A 15,449-nucleotide genomic window follows, 5' to 3' on the forward strand; every position below is an offset into this window, starting at 1 on the left:
TTCTATTTTTTTTTTTTTTTTTTACCATATCCTTGGCCTATTTTTACAAAAATAGATCCTATTTTACTAGATAAGACTATATCAATTAATCTAAAAATCGTGGGAAGTAGTATACTTTTTATTATCCAGATATTATTATCAGGATAATAAATGTTAATTTGCAAAAAAGATTAAATTTTATTATTCATGTATAAATATGAAATGTTAATTAAAGATATTCATGCAAATTTAAGATTTAACAATGAAGCTGCAAATCCAGTAACATTGCATTCACCGCGTGCAAATGTCACGTGGAATAATGGGCACCGGTCCGAGAGACAGACTGGATTAATTTAATCTGCGGTAATCCAGCAGGATTCGTATCCCTCCTAATGATCCCTCCTAATATTCGGATGTAGCCGTGTCTGGGCGGATGCAAAGTTCAAAGGTCACTGTACCGCAATCATGCGAACGGGTCACACGTATAGATGAACAGCATATAGTCCGGGCAATCCAGACGAAGTGGGAAGAGAAAATGGAAAATGCACTTGAGACAACCGCTTAATAACCAGTTTCGTGTTTTCAAATGTATCAAATATAAAAATAAATTTTTCATGCGTAGTGTTGTGCTACTTAAAAAACAAATACGATCATATAATATGCATATTTTTTGAAAAAAAATATAAATAAAAAAATGTAATATTATGATTTTCTTTGAGGAAAATATAATATTTTACTGAATTTTCAGTAATCCTAGTAATCCCTAATTGATTCGATTACAAGCTTTATCTTATTCTTTAAAAAAGCTATTAATCTATGATCCATGAATTTTCAATAACAGATTAAGTCTTAAATAAAGCCAATCTGATCGTTTCCTTGACTGTATCCTTGGAAAAAAATAGATAAACAACGGAATAACCGATACTTATAAATGCGTATTTATTACATCACATTTTAAAATAACGCAACAATAGAATAACTTACTTGCAAACTCGATAATTGTATTTTATTGCGTAATTTTTCAAAATACCCAAACAATAAAACAAACCTTAACCAAACATCACCCGAAGCAACCATTCTGAAAAGAGAATTCTCCCATCCATCTCATGCAACAGTTACACCTCCAACCTTTTACAACCTCTATACACATCGATTCTTTTCAGCGCGTCGAACAACGGGGCTCGAGGCTGAACGGGACGGCTCGAGAAAGCTTCTTCCCTTTTCGTTTGTTCAGCGGAGTGTCGTGAAATGAAATTACATGGCCGCTGCCAGCGAGTGCCGGGACATTCTTACAAAGGCAAAGCGCGCGTGTGGGAGAGCACGCGCGAAAAGGAACCCGCGAGGGGAAACGGGGCGCGGATTGAAACAGGCCGAAACCAACCAACGAATCCAACGAAGAACGAACCAGAGAACGGAGGGCAATAATTCTCGTGTTTTAGAGAGGCAATTTCGAACCGAGTACGCACGCACACGAACAGTGGATTTTTCGAGGGCTGTACTTTTCGATAATTTATGCCAACGAGGTCTCGCCGCGAGTTTCTCGGAACCGATTCCTGGCGCGCTTCTCTTCGCCTCTGCCAGCCTCGATCGGTAATATAACTTCGGATTCGCGCACGTGAGCAGCATACGGGAGACACTTCTTTTAGCTGAAATTTTAGCCCAAGCTACTACCTTCGTGTAATCTTCTCAAGTGAATATACCCAAAGCTCGAGCAATTTTGACATGGGTCCTGCCAAACCATTTTTAAGTAACTATCATTTTCAAGCAATATAGGCTGCAGTTCATAAGTATGCAAACCCTTCGGTTTATATGTTGCGAACATGTCCGACTTTGAGTTTTGAATTTTTCAAATTAATGGCGAATTAATAGTTAGAAATAGTTTCGAAAGACTTGCAACCTTTCCCTAAACCTAGTTAGAACGGCTTGTATAGGATCTTAAAATTAAAATAATTAATTCAATATACTTATTACTGGCGATATTCTGTTTTCTTTTCAAATTTCTAACATTCAACCCCAATTACTGCAAACCCGAAATTACTAAAATAAACATATAAAATTCTACCAAAAGCATAGCGCAAAACAAACAAGAATTCTTGTTGCCGATATCGAAATTCAAACCGCCCCAAAAAAGGGAAAACGCAACCACAAAGAACTAACCGCGATCATTATCCACTCCCACTCTATCGACCATCGTTTTCCAGCGTCTACTGCCTAACCGGAAACCCTAAATTTAACAGAGGCCTGAACGACTTAATCAACGACCGTCGAAGGTGCAGAGTAGAAGAGGAGTATCCCTAAATGATCACCGGGGGACCGTATCCGATAAAAACAGGAGCGACCGTGAGGGAACAAAGGTAAAAACAATGAGGCAATTTAATAACAGCGATACGTGCGGTTAACCGCGAAACAGCGAGACGTTCATCCAACTGATGCCATGATAAACCCCTTCGAAAATCAAACGAGATCAACAGAGGAAAACAAAGAAGGAAACAGTTTGTTTGAAAGTACAAGATGTTTCAAAAGTGTCGGGTCAAACTTTAGAAGCACATAATAGTCAACCAAATAAATAAAAAGGTCTTGATAAATATGGATTCGAATACATATCGTTAATCTTGGGACTGTAACGAGTAACAGCATAAGAAACTTTATTGCATATATACATATATACCTAACTTATAGAGTAAATAATGTAGATTTGTTGTTAGATCAAGCATAATCAATACGATATGCATTAGTTGATTATACTTATATATCGATTTAGTTAATATAGTTAATTATACTATACATGTATATCGACTTACGGGAAAAGGAATGTGAGGAAGGGCAAGGAAAAAGAGAAACAATAATATGGAAGATAGAAAGTTATAAAAATCCATTTAGTATTCGAAAAACAAAAATTAAGTAGTTGTTCCGATATCACTTAACAATAGGAACAAAACTTCTACAGACAATTGTAGCTTCAAAGCTAATAATATTTAGACTCAGGCTTATTAAAACAAATATATCCATTTTGATGAGTATCATGCATTCCTGAAGTTTGACCTCAACTTTTTGAAACATCCTATGTAATAAGTTAGCGGCCGTTGAGTTGCATGAAAGAACAACGTCGACATCGAGAAGTCGAGTATGTGGAAAAGAGCTGCGCACGGATATACACGGTTGGATGCAGATGATCTGAGATTATAGACATTAGGTACATTAAGTCTGGACGTCGGTAGGTATGATTGTTCGTTGCCTGGCCCGCGGTGGTGCGTACCTCACGCGCGGGCATTTTGCTCTGCTTCCCGCCAAGGAGATCGTCGTCGCTGCTTAATATGCACCCTTCGCAGCGAGTAAGTGATTCGAACCGCGTAATTTGCGAATTTCACTGCCGCCAACGTAGTAAGTCACGAGGCCTGCTGTCGCGGTTATTAATGGAGCGCGACGCCCTTGCACGCGTTTCATACTAGCCTCACGGGCTACTTTCATAGAGATCAAGAGGTCGTGTATTTTTGTGTTGATAGAGGAGGAATGATAAATTCTTGTGTTTTTTTTCTTTCTCTTCTTTTTTTCTTTTTTTTCATTTTTGACTTCTCGCCTTATAACTTCTTAGTCTTATTTAATGTTAGAACGCTACCAAACCCGATAAAATAACGGGGTAAATTTCATTTCTACCTTTCGCAACTATACTTATACGCAGAAGCTTTTGGAAACATGAATGTCGACTTTTATCAAATTTATTTATCTTCGTCGTATCACTTTGATTATTATCTATATGATGGTATTATATATTGTATATTATAGTATATTTCCATTTATATATAACATTAGGTGAATATGTTAAAAAATAATACACATCTTAAAAACAAACTCTCGCGTAGAAAAAGTAAAATTGTATATTTTCGATTCCTTTTTTTATGAAGAATTAACTTCCTCCCAGTTGTACACTTCCAGTTACTTTCCTTGGTAATGTAATCCTTGGACATAGATATATTTAGTCAGCTTTTGGTAGCCACGTTCGGCGCCCAAAAAAGAAACGCGAGGTTTTTCGGGATTTAAAGTATCGCGATTTACTATAGTATTATTACAATTAGGCATACATTTAACTGCGCACAGCATTAATTCTGAATAAAAAAAAAAAGTTTATGAACATTTCGGTCTATTTCATCGAATTATATCGAATATTTGTATGTACTTCGAACTATTCCATAAAATCTTCGTCGATCTTCTTCTGTGAACATCAATTTCTATTTATTTATCACTTTCGATTCATTCCAATTTCTCATCTTCATCTTTCAACCGATCTAAAAATTCGCTAGATCGCTCAGATGAAATTGCGATCAAACCAATCGTTTTTCTCAATTACCAGGTAAAACTTCTTCGACTTCCGTCTTCTAAGCCATTGAAATCAACAGTACAAAAATCCTTCGCACGCTACTAATCTGCAACGGTATTTCTTCCACCGAAACAATAATTGAATAACTGAATTCACTATACTACGCCCGGTCTCTGCCTCTTATCTTCACTTCATCTTCCCTTATTTCTATCAGCGAATCGCCAAGATACCTTCAATCCTTCTGATATATGAGAATAAAGTTACAACGTAGGAAATCGGCTGATAGTCCCCTCGCACGAGACGAAGTATACAACGCAACGGTACGATGAAGATAACGAGAGGGGGTTCGAGGGAATTACCCACAAAATGATGAGGGAATTAGCTAGCTATGTCTATCGTATTATCGCAAATAATACTCGTCTGATATCCGGTACAGTTAGACGTAATTAGATAAACTCTAACGTGAAGATGCTCTGTCTTATGGCGAGATTTCCTATAAGCTTCAGACGCATTGTATATCGGTACAATGGCTATAAACATGCTTCTGTTTTTCTACAATACATAATCTTCCTTTCTGGTAGACAACAATACAGGGTGTCCCAGTAATCATGATACAATCAACAATGCGGTGATTTTACGTTGAAGATCAATCGAAAATAAAGTAAGTTTTCTTTCATACGCTTGAAGTGTACTCGAGTTCTTCGACTTTTCGGCACTAGGTGCAGCTGCCGAGGATATAAATATCTCGGTTGCGATCTTTCTTTTCCCAAACGTCGAATCACAGAGCTGACATGGATCGACCAAATGAAGCGGGATGACTGTCCTCGTACAACCCCCGATTGAATTTCATTCGTGCTACGATTTTTGGTCCCTGGATTGGCCATCTTTTCCAATTCAGTTATCTCCTTCGAAGATCCGATTACCGTGCAGGCTATAGCTTACAAGGTGCTTCGAGGTAAAACGAGCAGACAAAATGAATGGACGAACGGGACAGGGATAAAGCCGGGTTTATACCTGATGAAGAAGCTTGCAGAGACGGAGAACATGAATGAAGTACTGAAATGATATAATACATTATTTCTGTACCAATGTACTACTACAATATTGTAGAGATGAAACAATTATTACTTTATCTGCTATCCACAATCATCCTACGAAATCTATATCAAAGAAAATAGTTCGACAGAGAACAATACAATCATAATCGTATTTCTAATATAATACAATCGCTACAAATGATAAACGAAAGAAAAAAAACAGCATAAAAAGAGAAAATGTAAAGCGCTACAATTCCTTTTCCTTCGATGTATCAACAAGCTGTAAATCATGTACTTCGATGTCGTTTTATTAAGTATGAACTTGGCTTAAGAAAGATACGAGAAGAACCGCTCAGACGAGCGCTATTTATAAGGGAAAGGGAAGATTCCTTGTCGAATAACTCATGTACAATGCGACGGTACACGTTCGAATCAGCATCGATCTTGTGCTGTTATCAAAGTAATCGCGTTGAAGGAAAACTGAATCCGAGTGGTCGCGAAGGTAACGATACGAATGGAACATTAGCGACGTTATACTTATACGAACACGTCTAGTACACTATATTATCACGATTTTTACTGCATACGTATCGATCGTATTTCCATTCGTACGTGCCAATTTTCATCAAGCGACTCGTTTGTCGTTTCGCGCTCCAACCCCATTTGAACGACTGACAGGTTTATCGTAAATTGTTCCAGGAAATGGAAAACCGATATACATTTCTGCTCTTTAATGCGATTTTTTATACTGATTTAACGATTTTGATGAGATACTGAAAAGAGTAATTAATTTTACGTTAATATATTTCACGTACGTGAATTTTCAACACATTTTTATCAAGTTCATTTTAGTATTTGGTTATAGACAAAAATGGGTGATCAATAAAGCAAAATCTCCCGATGTGGAGACTTTGCTTTAACTGTGGATATTATATTATATGAATTTACTTTTCCCAATGTAAATAATTCATAAAAAGAAGAAGGAATGAATATTTATTAAATCGTTTCTCATAGTTTTATTACCCTTATTCTAAAGGGTTAATAGAGAAGATAAAGAAACGAAGAGAAGAAGACGAGAGATCAATAAAAATCTAAAAATCCTTAGCTCCTTGAAATCAATTAACAATGTTTAAACCCAACCTAGAAAATGATCCTTCAGAAAGAATATGTATCCACATTCTCGTCTTAAAATAACTCCACGAAATTAAAACAAAAATAAAGTAAAGAAGAGGAATAAAATAAATGATGATCCATGCGGTGAACGGCTCAATAAATTCCACGTAATAAGCTATGTATCTAAGCAAAAAGTATACGTAGAAATTATGCTAAATACACACATTGTACCGCGATATTGGACAGAGTCTGAACTATGGCAGCCAAATGGAATCAAAAGGCGAATCAAACGTCGAAAACTACGATTCTAGCGATGGCTATCCTGTAATCTGGACGCTGCCTTTCTTAGATCCTGGCTTGATTGGTAACAACTGAACCCGATGGTTCGAAAGCAGCAAAGTATATTCGCGGCTAGGTGCCGTGGAAGGTCATTTACCCTTTTCCGCAGAGGAATCTCTTCATCATCAAGTAGCAACGGCCAAGACGTGGATTATCTTGCCCCGTGTGCAATATCTTCGGCTACCACTCGGCTATACAGACGACTCCTCGAGTGCTTTCAATTCCATCGGCGACAAAGTGGATCTGATGGATGTCTCAAGGATGACTCGATGCTTCGACCCGAGAAAACGGATGTTTCGTTTTTACAGGGTGAAACACGTGTATGAAAAAGTTACGATCGCGGCGAATAGGAGATTAAAATCGTTGAAAAATACAGTCCTCCACCGAGGACGAATGCGAACGACGTCTTGTACCGGTGGGATTCGATTCCCTTTTTTGCAGATTTAAGATTTTCTCTCTCTCTCTCTCTCCCTCTCTCTCTCTCCACCTCGTTGCCTCGTGAAAAGTAATTGTGAGTGTGATTTTACGCTTCTATTAAGAGAACAGCTTTAATACCAAATCGTACAATACAAAATTTATTGAAATAATTAGAAATCTGCGTGAAGAAGCGTTCGAGACGAACATAGAAGATTTTAAGATTTCCTGTTTTTTCTGTCGTTCACCAATCAAGATCAAGATCTTCTCGAATGTTAACTTCCTGAGGAATGCGTGTGTATGTTTAATTTTTCTTTGATTCAAGAATGGTACCAGAAGATGTAATAGACACATCGCCTGAATCTACAAACGTAAGGCAATAAAAGATTGTGCACCAAGCGTAATTATCACTGGGCATTAAGATAGCGTTCGTAACTCGGAAGAGGAGAAAGGGCCGACTGAAAATCGATAGAACAGACCACAAGGATGCGCCGTGGCGGTTTAAGGATGATGAAGTCAGGACCCTGGTGGTCCGCGACATCCGACCGCAGACAGTGTCGACACGAGTCCATAAACCCAATGGCCCATTACTAGCGGTGTTTATGATTTCAATTACTGGCTGGCCAATTGCACGGCCATCAGCGTGCCAAAGATGAGGTTATTCATTGGCAAGTGTCAGGCTGTATCTCTGTCACTCTCGATCGGTTTCTACCACGTCCAATGATCAGGAAGTACTTCTCTATGTTTGATCATACGAGCTGCTAGATAATTAAAGTGTACTATAGCCTATCACCAAGTCGAGAAAGCCATAAACTGATCCGTTAGACGCAGTAAGATCGATGATTTGATTCGAACCAATCGTGTTGCATAGATGTTCAAATACGTACGATTTGAAAAGAAGTGTATTATCGACATTGTATGTAAGATCTATATTATTTCTTAGTGAAGACAAGAAAGTGTAAAAAAAATAGTTCGATGATTATGATTTTAAGAATGCGGTAGTGTTAACTCTCGGACAATGGACCATTTAATAAGAACTATCCCAATAAAACAAGAACCTATCGAGTCTCGTATGGATCTCTACAACTCCAAATCCATCTCGCGAATCCTGGCCATTCAAGAAAACTTGAACAAGCTGTTCTAAAAATTTCTAGAATCCTGAATACGCTAGACGATTCTATTACTATGCTGCAAGAAGGATCTCTGCAAAAAATATTAGGATACGAGAAGAGGAAGGAAACGAGGATGAAGACACGTTTAGTGTACGCGGAAATGGCTTTAATGAAAGAACGCTAAAGGGTTTCCGTGGAAACGAGTCGGAGATGTGTGGATGAAGAGTTTTCGCCGGAGGAACGTGTTCTTCTGCAACGAAACTACGCAGTTAAATGGCCAGCGGAAAAAAAGAAGAGGGTGCAGGTGCAAAAGATCCGCGCAGACGGTTTTACATCGGAAATAGAGCAGCAAAAGTTCAAACCCTGCTGATGACTCAGTGTGGCTTTCGTCTTCGAATGAAAGAGAAAGAGAACAGACAGGAGTCCTTGACCAGGGTTTCGCTCTCGTGTAGGAATTAGCGATAATTATATGGGGCTAGCACCTGCACGCGGCCGCAAAAACCTGGAATGCCCTGACTGCTTCTGTTGCTTTTGTACACCGCTCCAGCGGCGTTGAGTCACGTCGCTCTGAGGATGACTCAAAGGGACATTAAACAAAGTTACCTGGACGCGGTAATCCGGTTGAAATCTAAAGGAATTACAGGAAATCGTAAGAAACGTTCGTTTCGCAGGGTTGAGAATATTAAAGAATGGTAGAGGAATACATGCACGCTTTCTTTTCGTTTTAGTTACCAAAACGTAATTAATTTCCGTTTCCTATCTAGTTTTTGCTAGCAGACTTTACCGATATTATAAAATATACGATAAAAAAAAATCTGTAAATTAACACTTCCCTAAATGTATTAAAGATATTAAAAAATGTTTTGAAACGCCAATTAATTCTATTGAAATTATTCATAAACCCAGTCACCGCTAATAATTTTTTAGATTCTTACAGCAAACTCTATATACCTTTAAGTTACGTATGGAAATAATCAACGTCCGAATCAAACCAAAAATTTACTTCCAAAAATGTTAATATTACACCTACCTACACGGGCAAGCAAATTCTCTCGGCGTTCTTTCGAACAAAGTCGGTGCACTTACGGAATGGAATAAAACGACCATCTCGACGATCTCGAAATCGGAAAACTCGAGCGCGAAACGTAATCTAGGGAGCGGATAGCACGTAAAATAAAAAATGGTGAAAACGTGAGCATCGGACTGGGCAGTGCGGAGCCCGCGCATTCATCCCCTTCGATTTTACGTCGTCGAGAATTTCTTCTGGGTATTGAGTCGTAAACTAGCCGCGTTGCCATAGAAATTTACGAACGCCGCGTTTTGAAAGAGTATAAATACATCCGAATGGAATGGCAGACCACCATTTCACGCCCACGACACTCCTACGAATTTTTTGAAGATCGAAGACTCGAAAGACTTCCAGCCGTAAATAATATTCGAAATAAAGAACCATACCGAGGAATATTACGCGTTGGGTACACGTGCCTTTGACTGAAACGTTGAATAGTCCTTTGTAAATTATCGAGAAATATTTATTTTTTATCTGTAGAATCATTTATGAGATACACAGAGTCAAGAAACAATCAACATTCGTGAATATTGAAGGAAAAGAACAAGATTTCGTTCCATTATTTTGAGCTTATTTTGCTTTCAATGAATGTTCTAACATTTATGTAACAGAAACAATTACACAAAGAAAAATCTAATTGAAAATAGAAATACTGACAACAAAATGATTAACTTTGATATATAAAACTTCCTTGTAAGAATCGTTTATCTTTCATTTCCTCTATTTATTATAACATTGAAGAGATTAAACTTATTAAAAGCTTGAACCCCATGTATCAGCTATTGTTCTTCTACAGAACCACTTTGAAAATCCCACTTAACACATCAAACGATGAATCCAACGATTAATCGTAAAATCGAAAACTACAAAGTCCACGTAAACTAACATCTCACAACGAGTCATTCTCTAAATAGAAAAACAGATGCTGACGATTAATTCACAGTTAATGACACAATAACTCGTACGATTATACGTAACGTGAAACGCTAACAAAATAAAAATCATTACACTCGCGAAACCATCACAGAGAATCCGACAAGAAGGTACAGGAATGCGTTTTATGCTCCGATTCGATAAAGAGACTTTGATATACGGGGCAAAGACAAGACAAAGCAGTTTGTATCGACAGAGCGTATACATACGTCTGAAAACGAAAAGATCCTCGGGGACGATACGTCGAATTGAATTCGAATGGGTTTTGGCAGCAGGCGTAGTCGTTATTCTGATTTATCGCGGCCGTCCGCCGCTGCCAAGCACCGACAGAACGACGTGAAACAATAAAGCCACGGGCCACGGAGCGGGGCTTACGTACCAACGTTAAATAACGAGAGACGGACGTGACCGTGAAAGAGATTCGATCTAAAGTGCCGGTTACAACGTTGTCGTAACAACTTTCTTCTCCGCCTTCCAACAGTGCCGACTTATCCTCTCGCGAACAAGCGCGAACCCGTGTCTTTTATCGATCTATCACTGCAACGTCCAACCATGTCGTATCATCAGCCAAGCTTTTTCCTTGCTTCGATTGCCTTCCTCGTGGGGACGTAATTTCGATCAGTCGTTTCGCTTCTCACCATATTAATCGTATTTTTTATACATTCTTTTATCCTATTCATTGGTTCCTTTCCTCTTTTTTATACACGAACACTACAAGAGAAAGCGTACAATATGCGACCATCTTATATCATCAGCCTAGCTTTTCCCAATTTACATCGCTTTCATCCTGGAAAAGGATTTTCAAAAAGTTCCTTCCTTTCTACTATGAGTATAATAGAGGAATTAGATAGAATATTTTCTATCGCTTACCGAGTGGTGATTCTGCGTGTTAATTAACACTTTACCGACCGATAGACGATTAATCGGCTTTTAGTCGCCAACAATCTTTCTCATTATTTGAGCAGTAATTTGTTATTTAGTACTAAGGTACCTTGCTCAGTTGCGTCAGTTGCGTTGCTTTGTAAGCTTCCGCAGTTTTATACCAATTTGAAAAACTTACCGTTCGCGATAAACGAAAAGAATGGTATTAGAGATTCTAAACCGAAACAGAGCCGACGCCAGAGAGAATCTGCGCCTGAGCTGCTGGTCGGACGTGCGTATACTGTTGAACCGTCAGTGGTCAGTAAAGTGTTAACAAAGGAAGAAATATTCACTTTCGGCGGCTAAGAGGATGTTTGAAGAACGACCGCCATTAGGTGTGGTATTTCAATTTACGAACCCGTTAGTAGTCTCGAGGACGCGGGAGTTTGAGAATCAAGAATGACGACGAGACTAGGTACTACTCGAGAGATGTCCTTACAGTTTATTGAAATTACGATTTTCTTGATTTACATTACATGTTGTTTATCATAGAAACGTATATATGCGCGAGAAATTGAGCATAACTCGATGTAGGAAAGCACGCCAATATATAAGAAATGATAGCAATATCCTTGTAACGTGTACGGTGGTTCACGTAACTTGGTTAAGTCATACCTTTTTTATGGTTGCAATTAGGAAACTATGTTGGAGGAAACAGGTAAACGGTTTATAAAAGAGCAACAGCCCCCATATACAATGATCAAATCAAGATAATAATTTGCCAATAATAGAAGAAGGAGTATATTAATAAATACAATTGGGGATTACTTGAATTTTGATCAACATTAACAATTTAGAAATTGAAAAGGTGTAGAAACCAAGTTGAAGTTTATGAAATTATTAATAGGCTTTTTTCTTGCTGAGAAAAGATGCTGGTAAAATTAATACGTTCAGATTACCTTTTGTGTTATCCTATTAGAAACCAATATTTGATGAAATTAATTTATAATACTTTTTATATTTTGATAATCAAATAATACTCAATAAAATCCATTCTCAAAACTCAAAAACATTGTTCGCCATTTCTCAGAAATTCTGTATACCGTGCTATACAAATCCATCTAAATTCGAATCGCGAACCAGCAAACGTATCGATTCCATCCGTACCTACATAATTCACACGTGACCCCTGCATGAATAATTCCACGATAATAGTCGCGAATTGGAAACTTTCGATTCCATCTTCGACATTTCACGAGAGAAGAGAAATTTCTGCCTTCCTTTTTCCACGTCACGTTTCGCGAATCGTGACAGAAAAGAGCAACACGAGAGGAGATCAAATAAACACGCGGAAAAGAAATATGGCGACTTACCCTTTAACTGCGTCGACTCGATGGCGAACATGTTTAACGCCAGGAGCTGAAGAAGTCGCGTCTCCGGAAGAGGCAGCGGCGAATGCTGAAGAAGCGCCCTAAACTCCTTTAACATCTGAACACCAGCTTCTTGGAACGTCTCCATTCTGAAACAAAGTTATAGATTGCACTAGAAATTAGGAAACGTTATAGAAATCACGATAAAAGTCATAAAAGCGATCAAAATAGCTCCTGAGTAGTTCGCAATGCTTCAAAATATTAATCGGTCAAATTCAAATTTTAGTTCCATTCTACCGTATGCAGGATAAAAGGGTCTCACAGAACAAGTAGAACAAGCAATATAATTTTCGAAAGGGAATCAAGAAAAAATACGAGGGGTAGGTAACTGCACCAAAGGTTCTATTTCTGAAGTTGCATCGTGAAATCAGTCACGAACGACAGAAAATCGACCGCGATGGTAAGGGTGAATGAATAAATGAAAAGGCAACCATGGCACGTATCAGTCAACTGGCAAGATCGTGCATATTTTAGGCACACTGGTCTGGATAAGGGCATCGACCCGCAACTTGCAAACTTTAAAACAATGGAAGAAGGGCGGACAACGTTCGCCTAATATTTCCTGTTTTCTTCCCCGAATATCTGAGAAACTTTCGTGAAACTTTCCTGAAAGTAGATATACTCGACGAGTGTACCGTGGGATGCTGAGCAATTTCGTCCGTGCGAAAAGAGCCTTTGTGAATTTGCAAACGGTTCTAGTAGGTTGCAATTTTTGCTCAAGTATAGTGATTAATTTAAGTGTACCGTATTCGCAAGAGTTATGTATTAAGTCACGTGATTCGTGCGAAGCTTTAGTAATGAAGATGAACGGAATAAAGTAAGATGAATTTGCAGATGTTTGTAACGGCGTCGAATTTTAGTTCAAATCTGGTGATCATTGTATTGGTAATATAGTATTAAATTGTGTAATGAGTTCGTTCGCATTTCTTTAAAAGAGCGTCAAAGATCGTTAACCTATTACATCCTCCTCATCCTACTACCTCATGTTAACACATAGATAGGAAACCTGTATCTGTAATTCTCTGTGAAGCTGATGATCAAGATAGCACACTAAGCAATAGCAATATCATCGTATAACATCACGCAAATGCAAAAAAGATAGGCAGATCCTCTTCACGATTCAGCGCTGTAAACATAACATTAAAACGCGTCGTACATCGTCATTCGCTATTTTAAACGATTATTTGCAAAGATAATCAGGCGATTAAGTGATCAAATTGCGTAAGTTAAGTGATCAAATCACATGACTTGTTAAAGAAAATAAGAACTGTTCCAGCGTAATACTTTATAAGAACAGAAAATGACAATAAGTAAATTTCTTAATCCTTAATGATTGATACTGAGAATATATGAATGATATTAATGAGTGATACTGAGTTTATGACACTCTAAAAAACGTCAAAAAGTCGAAGAACTTTTAGACACTACTTAGCTCTTACTGTTTAAGCAATTCGTCTAGTTAACCAAGGACTCTGTCATCCTCTTACGCAACGGTCATGATATTAACTGGCATATCCATCTAGTTAAAATCATCGTAATTACAAGAGCGAAGAAGAAGAGGAAGGAACGACGTTGTCGAGGAACCGTTACGAAGGCGAAATAAATTCTGCCGGTGCCGGAAAAACGGCGGTATGGTTAATTAAATCGGCGCGCGCTCGACGTCGAGGCGCATTCTCGCTCGGGTCTCGTGCGTGTTTTCGCTGGCCGCAACTTATAGTGGAATTCGCAAATAAATAATCGGATACTCTAATTAAAGTGGGCTGATTCTCGTCCGCTCGTTAATCGGATGGTTGAGGATGCGAGGAATTTATTGGACACGTCGTCCGCAAGAAAATGGCGAACGCCCGCGCCGGTATTGGACGGGTTGTGATAACTTCGGGCCAACGATAATGCGAGTTATGGCTAATTACTGGAACACGAGCGCTCTCATTAACGAGGACAGCCCTTTCGTAATCCATTCTAAAAGCGTTCGCCAAGTGATCATCACCGGAAATTCATCGACGCGGATGTGACTCGCGATAAGATAGTTCCTCGAGTTCAAGTGCGTTTCATAACCAGTGATAGGATCAAAAAATAAGCCTCAAACGACATTTTTGTATACGAACTTTCTTCATTGTCTTGCCGTCTAGAATCATACTTGATAAATATAGACCACTTTTTTAACACCCCGTACATCATCTGATATACCGGAACTTGCGAGATTCAGACTTGCCAGAATGCGGCTCCAGCACGATCTTCGCAATGGACGCTGGAAGAACTTCAAAAGAGCCGACGACTCTGTTCCTCTTTTCACGAAAACTATTCAACAGACAGGTTCTTGTGAATTGTTGCTAACAAGGAACATTGAGTAAAGTATCTGATCAATTTAGATGATATTCTTCGCACGAATCTTGCGTTGAAATGGTGTTACTTTTCGAGAGGAAGACTGCTGTAAAATGTTCTGATTTAATGATGAATACTGTTACATGTATGTAAGTAGGTTGTAGGTGATGTGGATTTGAAATGTGTGCTAGAGTGGAGGTAGAGAAGGAAGAAGGATTTATGAATTCGTGTGTATTGAGTGAGTGTGTAAATAGTAATAAATATACCAAATGTCTAATTATAAATGTTACAAAAGGTAAAATACGTAGGATCTGGTAACTTAGATGGTATTAATAATAGTTCCCAATGTTTCGAGTCTCAAACTTTCGAATTTCCGAAATTTAAAATTGCCCGAAATTTCTACAAATTTTCAGATCATCAGAAAAATGTTTGAAATATCGAATAACCTTACGGTGAATATGTAACAATTTATGTAACGAACGTAATAATTCTCTAATACTCTAAGCTCGTAATTTCTCCAAATGT

The 15,449-nt window shown here is 38.3% G+C and overlaps 1 protein-coding gene across 5 annotated transcripts in view; it reads right to left on the reverse strand.

Moving 5' to 3' along the window:
* The window catches only part of LOC100651950 (telomerase-binding protein EST1A), a 147,341-nt gene that overhangs the window by 104,297 nt on the left and 27,595 nt on the right, over positions 1-15,449 (reverse strand). For all 5 annotated transcript variants that reach the window (XM_003394626.4, XM_020868400.2, XM_012321105.3 and 2 more), the window contains one exon: positions 12,546-12,691. In XM_003394626.4, coding sequence (XP_003394674.1) covers positions 12,546-12,691 — 146 coding nt within the window. The remainder of the gene's footprint in view (positions 1-12,545; positions 12,692-15,449) is intronic.

This window comes from Bombus terrestris, chromosome 3 (assembly GCF_910591885.1).
Source record: "Bombus terrestris chromosome 3, iyBomTerr1.2, whole genome shotgun sequence".
In the NCBI taxonomy this organism is placed as follows: Eukaryota; Metazoa; Arthropoda; class Insecta; order Hymenoptera; family Apidae; genus Bombus; species Bombus terrestris.